Genomic DNA, 12,290 nt, shown 5'->3' on the forward strand with positions numbered 1-12,290 from the left:
TAAAAAAATTCGTGTTTTATTAATATCACCTATTTTAGAAACACCATTCAATATTAGACAAACAGTATCTAAAAATATCAGATCCAAAAATATGACAATACCTTTGAAAAAAGATAGCCAAAAATCCATCAGTCCTAGGAGCTTTCAACGGCACCATAGATTTAACCGTGCAGGAAATCTCCTCCTCTGTGAATTTTTGAAGTAAAAAGGCATTCATATTATCATTAACTCTTTTCTCCACTAAACCATAAACCCGCTCATCTGAACCCGAATCTGAAGCCGAAAATAGCTTCCCAAAGTAGTCCGAGGCAATCTTGAGCATCTCCTCAGTCGTGGAAAATCTTTCCCCATTTTCCCCTTTTAACTCTTTAATTTGACCTCTGATTTGACATTGAACAACAACTTTATGGAAAAAATTGGTATTCTTATTACCATTTTGCAACCAATTGACATAGGCACGTTGTTCCCAAAAGATTTCTTCTTGATCAGCCTCTAAATTCAGGCTCATTGAATATCTGCGATTTCACCCAAAATCTCATCAGTTGGATCTAGCTCATAAAGGCAGTTTAGTCTTTCTTCAAGTAATGCCTGATTTTTCTTTTTATCTCTTTCTTTGGATCCACTCCACCTTTGAAGCTGCTGACCTAATCTTCCAAGCTTTTCAGGGACACTTCTGGAAATATCATTCCAATTTCTTCTAATCACCTCTTCAAAAGAGTCTTCTAAACACCATTTGGCCTCAAACCTGAACGGTTTTTCATTAATACATGACATCTTTAGTTTCCCAAATGTATCCAAAAGGATAGGGTAGTGATCCGAAAAGGAATGAGTCAAATGTTCTAGTTGATAGCTAGGGCAAAAGTTGACCCAATTCAAAGTTGCAACCCCCCAATCTAATCTCTCTCTTATGTTTATTGACAAAAACCTTCCTCGTTCCCAAGTAAACCATTTACCAATAAACCTAAGATTGTTAAGCCCGCAGTCATCCAAGGCCCTTCTAAAATCAGACATCTGACGATCAGCTCTTAGCTGACCACTCTTCTTTTCAAACGAGTTCGCAATTTCGTGAAAATCACCCACAAGAACCTAAGGTATCATTTGTTCTTGCCCTAACCTTCTAAGTAAATCCCATGATTCACCTCTATTCTTCTCTTCCGGGTTCCTATAAAATCCCGTTAATCGCCACATAGCATCACATTCATGGTCATAGATCTCGACATCAATGTGAAAAGAGCTAAAACTCTTAAGTTGAATAAAAGCATTTAACATCAATACCGTTTTCAAACCCACATTGCATTCTCACTAATTCCATCGTCTTCCACTCAATTTTGTTTCCATTAGAAACAAAATTCGGGGATTAATGGTTCTCAATTTGTTCTTGAGCCTCTTGACAGTTTGTGACCTCCCCAAGCCACGAACATTCCAGCTAAGGACTTTCATTGCATTCGGATACTCTGCTCCCCAAAGCTAGCCGTTAAATCAAATTGATCTGTTTCCACAATATTCCCTATACGACTTAATGAACTTTCCACTTTTTGTTGCCTTTTTTTACCTTCTAAATTAAATAACGAATCATTTTCCTCTTCTAGAACCAAATCCATGGGCCCATTTCCAGAAACATTGCCATTTAAAACCCCACTGCCCAAATTGTGCCAATTATCAGATTCTTTGTGAAAAATCTAGTGATTGGATTCCAACGGGAATAAATTAGGATTTGCGGATTGATTCCTTGGATCCCCCCTAAAATTGCTTCCAGAATCATGCCCCCATTTATTGTTCCGATCACTTCTTTCCATACTTTCACTACTTTCCATACTTTCACTACTCCATTGTGAGCCATCAACCTGTCGAAGCCACCTACTCGACACCACACTCCATCACCGTGACACTGCGCGTAAAGATACATCCTACCCAAAAACAATCTTGGCTGGTTCAATCCGTAATCTAAAAGGACAAAAACTCTCGCCATGTCTCAATTTACCATAAATAAAACAAAAGAGACTCAATTTCTCATATTGGAACTTAGAATAAATGGTCATTCCCAACCGAATCTTTTTCTTTCATTTGAAGGGATTAGAGACATCTAATCGAACTCGAAAACGCATGAATCTTATAATGCCCAAAGTCGGAATAGCAGTATCATACTCTAAAAATTTCCCCAAAAAATTACCAAATTGTTTTGCCATAGATTCAGACATCAGACCTAGTGGCAAATCATGAACTTGGACCTAAAATTTAGTAAAATTTAATAAGATAGCTGACGGGTTCTCTCATTTTTGGATTGTTTGCAGAATAAGCAGATGGTTATTAAAAAACCAAGGTGTTACGGACAGTACCTTTTGTATATCAACCTCATAGAATAATTGGAAAAGGTACCTTTTGTCTCCCAGATCCGTGATACATATTCCTGCAATTGGGTGCCACAAACCAGTCATTGTATTACGCCAAGAAGGGAAATGGACAATATTATCAGTGAGACATCTCCCCACCAAACAGTATTGTTAGTTTTGGTCAACCACCGCAGCATCCTCCTGAAACACCTCCTCTTCTTCATCTAGAAGTCGCAGATTGGCTAATTTATTTTCTATACCAGAACACTCACAATGAAAACCAAAAAAAGAAGAAGAAAGAAACACCAGTAAACTCTTAAGGGAAAAAAGAAAAATAAAAAAAGAAGTTGTGAGAAAGACGTGTCAATAGACAGACAGAGAAAACATGTCAACAGACAGATTCCTGTAATCGTTTTTTTTATTAGATGTTATTTATAAAGCTAAATTAAGGTAGACATGGTGCCTTAAGCTTAAATAGAGTAGTACTATGATGTGTCATGAGTTATCTCAATAGGATTTGGATGAACTCATTTTTCCCATTATTTCATTAAATGGACCAAAATGTAAACTAAAATATAGTACGAAGACTCTTATGATACTTTTACTAAAAATAAATCAAAGTAATATATTTTGAAAACTGAAACATTCATGATTTCTGATTGAAAAAAGGTATAGCTTTAAATGCTTTTTATAATAATTTCTATGATTTTTTAAATACATACTTTAGTTCGTGAAGTAAATTTTTTTTCACATATTGACCTTTAACTATTTGATGAAGTCTTCATATTATATTCCAAGATTTACCAATAAAATTTCCACATTGCACAACCATAGATTCTTTGATAAACCCTAGAGGTAAGTCATGGATTTGCACCCACCAATCCGAAAATACCAAAAGAATAGACAGTGGATCTTCATTTTCATGGATTCTATGGAGGATCAATAGATGGTTGTTGAAAGTCCAAGGAGAGCCGGTAATAACTCTATGAATATCAACTTCATTAAAAAATTTGAACAGATAACGTTTTTCACCCCAAATCTGATATTTGAACCCCTTCCAAAGGGTGCCATAGATTTTCCATGGTATTTCTCATGGTTGGGAAATGAACTACACTTGCAGTTAGGAAGCATCCAACCGAACAGAAGCCAAACACCGGACACTGTGCATCATCCTCAATTGGAATAGAGAAAGCGTCCTCTTCGCCATCCTCTAAACTCAGTTCCTCAAGATCTCTTTCCATACGTTTCTCTCACAGTAGACAAACAGACCCTCAAAACTAGAATAATAATGAAACTTCACCCCAAAAATCAATAAACAAGAAGACTGAAAGTAAAACAAAAAAAAATCACCAAAACGTGCTAAAATACGGCAGACAGAGACGTGCCAAAAGGCAGACCTTAATGCGTGTGCTTAATTTTTTTTTCATGAATATGCATTACTATTAGATGTTATTTATAAAGCCAAATTAAGGTAGACATGGTGCCTTAAGCTTAAATAGAGTGGTACTATGATGTGCCATGAGTCATCTCAATAGGATTTGGATGAACTCATTTTTCCCGTTATTTCATTAAAAAGAACCAAAAGGTAAACTAAAATATAGTACAAAGACTCTTGTGATACTTTTACTAAAAATAAATCAAAGTAATATGTTTTGAAAACTGAAATATTTGTGATTTCCGATTGAAAAAGGTATGGCTTTAAATGCTTTTTATAATAATTTCCATGATTTTTTAAATATACACTTTAGTTCTTGAAGTAAATCGTTTTTCACATATTGACCTTTAAAATTATTTTGTCCACTTCAGTCCCTAACGTTATCAAATATTTTCATTTTAGTCCCTAACGTTATCAGACATCTATGGTTCAATTCTTTGAACGTTAAAAAATCGGTTGGGATATTCAACTAATCATGAATTGACGTGTGTCATACGCAAACATCACAATGGTATCACCATCCAAAAAAAATTGTAAAAGATCTTTTAAAATATAAAAATTATAAAATAAAACATATACTTTTTAAAAAATTAAAAATGTTAGAATTTTATGAAAATTGTAAAAAAATTAAAAATATCTAAACTATAAAAATTATTAGAAATTAAAAATATTGTAAAAAATTATAAATCTGATTAGAAATTGTAAAGATTGTAAAAATTATTTTTAAAAATTAAAAATAGTTATATCTTATACTAAAGTATACATTCGCTAATCGCATTTAAAATATTAAATATTTGATTTAAAAATCACATATTGTAATATAATCATTTTATTTAAAATTTTATTTTAAAAATTTTGAATAAATTCTTATATCAAATATTTAAATTTTAAAATACATCAATTTTAGTACTTTACCAATGCTACTAACAACATATTTATTTGACTCAGCTCCTATTTAATGTCTGGAGTAAGCTTCCTTCATCCATTATTATTCGTTTCCTCTTTTATTTTGTACTAAAGTTCTTTAGAATGGTCAAACACTCACAATAGTTCTTAAGATATTAGTCTAGAGACAAATAATTTATCTTTAGATAGTAAAAATATTTGAAATAATTAAAATTATTATTTAATTGAAATAGCTTTGTTTTTATTATTCAAATAAGGTTAATTCTGCCATTAGTCCATGTACTTTATAAAAGTTGTAGATTTAGTCCTTATACTTTAATTTGGTTTTAATCCATATACTTTTCAAATTTTAAAATTTCATTCCTCACCAAACAATAATTGTTAAATTTATTAAGTTATGCTATTTCCAAAATAGGATGCGGCAAACATATTATCATATGAGTAATGCAACGTCAACTTATTATTTCCACATATTACTCATTAAAATCCAGTTAATGGATGACAAATGCCATTTATGTGAAAACTGAAATTTTAAAATTCAAAAAAGTATAGGGACTTAAAATGATCCAATGGGAAAATATGTATTAAATCTACAATTATAAGCACAGCACAAGACTAGTAATTGAATTTAACAAAACTAATTTAACTGTTACTGCTTGGTTTAGGAGTAGAATTTCAAAATCCAAAAAGTAGAGGGGCTAAAACCAATTTGAAAAGTATAAGGGCTAAAATTGAATAAATTAAAGTACAGGAACTAAATCCACAACTTTCACAACTAATAGCAAAATTTAACCTTTAAATAATTTTAAAAACTTATTGAAATTGATCACCTAAAAAGATCTACCAATTATAAATTTCAATAGATTATATTATAAAACAATTATCGTAGATGGTATCCTTCCAAAAGATAATGATCCTATGTTTAAGCTTTAGTGAATTTGATTTATAAAATTTAAAAATATATTATTATTATTATTATTATTATTATTATTATTATTATTATTATTATTATCAGTCTATAAATTTATATAAACCAACATTAAATTAACAGTTTATTAAAATAAATATAAACAGTTAAAACATTCAATATTTAACTATATTTTGAATAAATGACGTCACATAATTCACTCATTATACCAAAAAATATAAATCTATTAAATTATGTGTTGTTGGAATAACTACTGACGCAACTTATTGTATAAAAGTCAAATATTAATTTTAGTGTTATATCCATTCAAAGAAAAATTTAAAATTCTATAAATGAGATTGGTAGATGACTCATGCTTCCATAATATATATATTAAGGAACTTTTATCCATTATTAGCATGTCTATTTTTTCCCTATCAATCATGTTAACATCAAATTTATAAAATATACATCAATATTTTTAGTAAGAGCAGAACAGATACATATATTAGATATACCAAATTTTTAGTGTTTTCAGAACAGTTGGAGGTGAGGAAGTAGAAAGAAACAATAAATAAGTAAAATAAATAAAATACAGTTGTTGGATAGTAGAAAAAAATGGTGTTACAAAGGACAGCACATGGCGTTGCAGAGAGGACGCTGGATGCATTGGGGCAAAAATAAGCTACTTCTCTCTTTCAACGTGTCGTCCCATAAATTTCTCCCATAATACCAGTATTAATAATATATGAAGATAGAAAAAGTATTGCCCCGCCCAACTGTCTTCTTTAAAGTAGGCTTTCAACTTTTTATTATGAGCATGACACCCCATTTTCCTCACCCTCCCACTATTCTTCCTCTTTTATTTGCTTTCATTTTAGTATTTTTCATCCCAGAGTGTTTGTTTTCATTTTAAGGTTTTATTTTTTTATACATCTCAATAATTACATTATAATGAAGATAGAAAAAAAAGTTTACAAACACATATATCCAACCTTCAATCATATATGAATCGATTTTGAAACTTATATAAGTTTGTCACATTTATATTTTGTGTAGGTTATTTTTGACAATTTAGGTTTGATTTAATCTTTATATTTTAAATTTATATTTTTAGTCTTTGTATTTTTAAATTTTAAAATTGAAGTCCTCAACATATGATGATTCAATTTATTAAGTTAAATTCTATTATTTCTAAAATTTAATGCAGCATACATATCATCATATGCATAATGTCATATTAACTTGTTATTTTCACTTATTATTCATTAAAAATTCAGTTCATAAATTAACGATGTCATTTGTATGCATATTGAAACTTTAAAATTCAAAAAGTATAAAAGCTTAAAATAATTCAATTGGATAATATAAACTAGATCTACTATGGTGCGTATAGTACAAAATTAATAATTAAATTTAACCAAATGAATTTAATCACTGGTTAAGACTAAAATTTTAAATTTTAAAAAAATATAAAAATTAAAATTGACAAATTCAAAAATAAAAATATTAAAACTAATCGAATTAAAATATAAAATTTAACCTAAAATTTATACCTGATAAATCCCTTTTATATTATTACAATATTAAAGGAGGATAAAAAGATGAGAGGACTATTTTTACTTCAAGATTTCAAGAATGTAGAACAAGAGTCCTCACCAATTCTGACAAAAGAAAAACCAGCACTAACAACTTTAACAGATAATACTTGTTACTGTAAAAATTAATGCTATAATTCTTTTAATTACAAAAGTAAGTTAAAGTTGCAATAAGCATTACTAATACAATTTAAATTTAAGTCATATTTAAAATGACGAATATCTTAATTATTAAACTATCTAATGAGATTATATTATTATTTAATCATACTTATAAATTTTAAAATTAAAATCAATAAACAATATATATTTATATCTTAAATTTTAAATGCTTAAAATCATTCCTCAAAAATAAAAGTCAAATCAAATCAAATCAAGTACCTATCAAGTGAAGTGAATTAAATGTGCTTTTATTGGGTGCATGAATGATTAAATTTAAGAAGTATTCAGTTTTTCATTTGCTATGTTTGTGAGTATATTTAAATTAATTAAAGTATTTGAGTTCAACTATTATTAAATATAATGCAAATACACAAGTATATATAATATATATGTAAGATGCATATTTTTATTATTTTAAATTTAAATGAATTTAATATATAAAATAAATTGTATTATCTTAGAATCTGTTTGGATAATATAGAGTAACATGATGAAAGTGTAATTATTAGGGTAATAATTATATTCTCTTGGAATTGAAATTATAAAAATTGTAATTCTCTAGACATGTTTGGTTAAGAGAGTGTTATTACATCACAATTTTCTATATCGTATTTGGTAGGATAAAGTGTAATTACATAGTTACATAATTTATATTTTTGAAAAATATTAGCTACTATAAAAGAAATTATCAATATGATATTTTTTTTAAAAGCAGATGAAATTAAAATCAAATAATCATATGTAATATGTTAGTCCAAAAAAGTAGTCATAAGAAAAATAAACATCATATGCAATTTTATCTGATTTCTTTATCATTTCATGTTTGTTGTATTATTCCCTCTTTAACAGTTAACATATGCTCATTATCAACATCCGTTAGTCTCTGACCAAGTTCTTCATAATTTGAATCTAAATATGTACTATTATAACTGTCAAGATCTCTTTCTTCCATATGTACTCATCAAAATATAGATCACCTCAATTCTACCCAAGAATAAAATTATAAACTATGTAACATTGGGTTTTTTTTTTTTGTGAATAAAAAACATTGCTATACTAATTTACATAGAAGAATACTAAGGGATACAAATACTTCTTTCCCTGTCAGTTTCAAGAAATTCTAACGCTTCCCATGGAGGGGTCTCAAACACTTGTAAGTTCTCCTTTTCTACAAAGGCCAATTTGGCTAAGCAATCTGCGCTTTGATTGTGCTCCATAGCAATGTATCTTAATATTCACTGATTTTCTTGAGACAAAATACGATGGATTCTTCTGATGAGGGCAAAACTTTAAGTCTTCAAAAAGCTTTCATGTATAGCTTTAACAACCTCAAACTGTCTGATTGGATAATCACCTTGTCATGGCCTCTTTGTTAGATAATCTTTAGGTCATCTAAAGTGCCCCAGAGTTTTGTGTCAAAAATTGAGCATTTTCTTAGGAATCGATTGTATCCAAAGCCCCAATCACCGTTCTCATCATGCATAACTCCCTCAACTGCTGCACTCCCTAATTCCAATTTGACAGCACCATCAATGTTAATAAAATTCCAACCCCAGCCCTATCCGTTGATCCCCATAAGAGGATTTAAAGCCTTCAATCCTCTCATCTCTATATACCTAAGAGAATTGTTTGGCCCAACTAATTGATACTATATTATACTAAGGTGGTATTATTAATAAGAGAATTTTTTTTAATATAAATGTCCTCTCAACTACATTTTAAAGTTTTGAATATTTCAAATTAAAGAGTTTGTGAGAGTCGTCTTTAGTGTTTGTGTTTGACTCCATTCTCTTAAGTGGTATTATACTCCACGATATAGTAAAAAAAAATCTTTTGTATTTGCTTAACTAGAATCAATCACATAATCTTGGATTCACGGTGCGAACAATTAGTAGATTTGATTATAAAAATTTACATAAATTTAATTTGAAAAAAAAAGTTATTCTAGATTATAACCTTCTTATAATACACTGATGAAGTTTAAATTATTATTAAATTTATAAAATATATAAACTTTATAAAAATTTATAAAGTATCCAATATCTTCTATTATATTTATTTTAAATAATATAAGTTTTATTCGTAACTTTAGAAAGTTATTTTTATCAATAAGTTATGACCAAAAATTATAACATTTTTTTATAAATAAGTATGTCTTTTTATTTATAATATATAGCATGGATACAAATAAATTATCTTCATACTTTTTTGTTATAACTTTGTATAAATAAGTATATTATAACACTTTTATAACACATAATTTATTTTTATAATTTAATTTTTATCATAAATTTAGAATTTTTATAATTTAAATAATATAATTTTTTTGTTATAATTTTATAAAATACACATAAATTATTTTTATAATATATTCTTTTAGGATTTATAATATGATTTAAAAATTGCTATAATCATCCCAAACATTCATACGTGTTCATGCTTATACTATAATTTTTATAACTTAAACTTGTATAAAAATAATTTTTTAAAATTAAATCATTTATGAGTGTGTAGAAAGTTATAAGGTAATTAGACTTGGGTGTAATTACTCATGTATTTACTCAAGTTCTCACTCTCTCCTTAAGAATTGAAAAGTATAATTGAGTGCTCCAATTACACCCAATTCAATAGGATCCACTAATTGTAATGATTACCTAAACATGCTAATTACTAACAATTACACCCAAATTCAATTACTAAATAATTTTTCTACCACTACCTTAATTGAAAATATAGTAAATTAACTTATCATCAAGCCATTAAATTTTAAAATTTTAAAATGCTACAAGAAAATTTTGAATACATAATAAAATAATAATATATTGTTTAAAATTTTATATAATTAAGAAAAATTACGCGTTTAAGAATATAATCATATTTAGTATGAAAATATTATTTAATAGTTAAGTTTTAAATTATAATATTTAGTAGGCTAATTCACAACTAAGTTTATATAGCATATTTAAAATTCATATTAAAAGCGAATTGAGCTTTAACTTAGTTGATATTTAATCTTATTATTAATATAAAAGGACGTCAATTCGAGTGAGTAGAAGTGTGTTTATACTCATATTTAATAGTTAGAGAAGGGTTATCGATAGTTATAGGCCTTGTATAAAAAAAATACTTGTTAAAATATTATACAAACCAACAACGACAAAGCTAGAAAATTATTTTAAGAGGACCAAAGATGAATTATAAATTAAGAGGAGACAAAGTAAAATTTTAATATTATACTATTTATAATTTCATAAATTTTAAAGGGAGTAAAATGTATATCTAAACATTTTTTAGGCAAGACCACTGCCTGCTTCTTATTTACACTTGTGTAAGCTAAGATTAAATGATTAATAATATAATAGTCAACTTCAAAACTATAATTATAAAAATTATATAAACTATTAATAAATAATAAAATAATTGTTATATTTACTAATAACATTTTTAGCATAATACTATAATAAATTGTATCCCCAAAAAAACATGTTTATTCCGATTTTGTTTGGGTCATTTTCGTGTCTCAAATCAATGTCTTAAATTGAAACGATATTTGGATGGCAGTTGGGTTTTAATATTAGGTTAGTCACAAGACCCCTTTCTTGATTAGGTTCAAGTCCAAAATTTGGCTCAGTTTTTGTTTATTTACTCTCTTTTTAAATTTTATTTTAGGTTATATATTATTATTTTATTTTAGGTTATATATTATTTTTCTATATTTTACTATTCAAATTTTCTTCTCATTTTTGAGTTTGGAATATTAAGAAAACACCCCAAAAAAAATCAAATAAAACTAAATTTGTATGAAATAAATAATAAAGAGAACAAAGAATGAAAGAAATAAAAGAAGCAAGAGAACTTTGAATTTTATTGATCAATAGGGATATTTACAATGTTTTTCCAAAGTATATATTTATAGATATAGAAAGTATAAACGAAATAAAACTCTACTTCTAATGAACATTGGAGCTCTGGAGTATATTAAATTTATCTTGATTTTGATGGATATAAACTTAATAATAAAATATTTACACCACTCCCCCTTCAATATCCATTAGTAGATAATGTACATTGTTAAAACCTTACAAAGATAAAAGTTTTGTAGGAAATTCTTAGTGAAGGAAAAAGATTAGACATATAAAATACACATAACATGTTGCCTCATTAAAAACCTTACCAAGAAAACCTAGTGGAATAAAACCTCGGTTAAGAGAAAAAGAGTACAACACGTATTTACTCCCCCCATGACAACATCACATTATATCTCGCATTCTACATATTTAATCTTGAGTATTAACTTTTTAAATGATCACTTGAATGAGTTTGATAAATGTTTATATCATCATTCTTCTAAAAGTCACGAGTGAAGAAGAATTTTGGGAAAAGGTATTTTGATTTCTTTAAGAGTTTCAACAATAATCATAACAAACTTTTATCATAATCCTTCTATATGTGCAAATGTTGGATCATTATATAATCTTCCTTCTATTACTATTTATTAAGTCAAATTTACCACATATGTCCAAATCACTTCAATACATATAAATGTTTACGCAAACATATTAAACAATTTCCTAGAAATTTCTATATGCTTCTAACATTCTAAATCCTTCAAAGATTTTAGTATAAACTTCCACTATATAGTTATTTATATAAAAATTTTAATGACAACATTAGACACATGTCAAATTCTTCATGAATTGCTAGACTAATAAGATATCTAAAGGTTATTACATTCACCCAAAAAGAATATCTTTTCATAATCATTATCAGGACTTTAGAGAAAAACTTTATTTTGTTATTTCATTTTCACAAAATTACTCATTTGTACTCCACTGGCTTTATACCTTTAGGTGCTTGGACTACTGGTCTAGAAACTTCACGAATTTTATTCTACTTGAATTATGTTTTTCCATTTTGGCCTATCTATTCCATGTCTATATTTCTTGACAAAT

General features: G+C 27.6%; 1 protein-coding gene across 1 annotated transcript; it reads right to left on the bottom strand.

The window, feature by feature from the left end:
- Positions 1-504: 504 nt before the first annotated feature.
- Positions 505-1,011, bottom strand: LOC108477634 (uncharacterized). The gene has a single exon (XM_017780154.1). The coding sequence runs from the start codon at positions 1,009-1,011 to the stop codon at positions 505-507; it is 507 nt and encodes a 168-aa protein (XP_017635643.1).
- Between the last annotated feature and the right edge of the window lie 11,279 nt (positions 1,012-12,290).

The sequence above is a fragment of the Gossypium arboreum genome, chromosome 12 (genome assembly GCF_025698485.1).
Source record: "Gossypium arboreum isolate Shixiya-1 chromosome 12, ASM2569848v2, whole genome shotgun sequence".
In the NCBI taxonomy this organism is placed as follows: Eukaryota; Viridiplantae; Streptophyta; class Magnoliopsida; order Malvales; family Malvaceae; genus Gossypium; species Gossypium arboreum.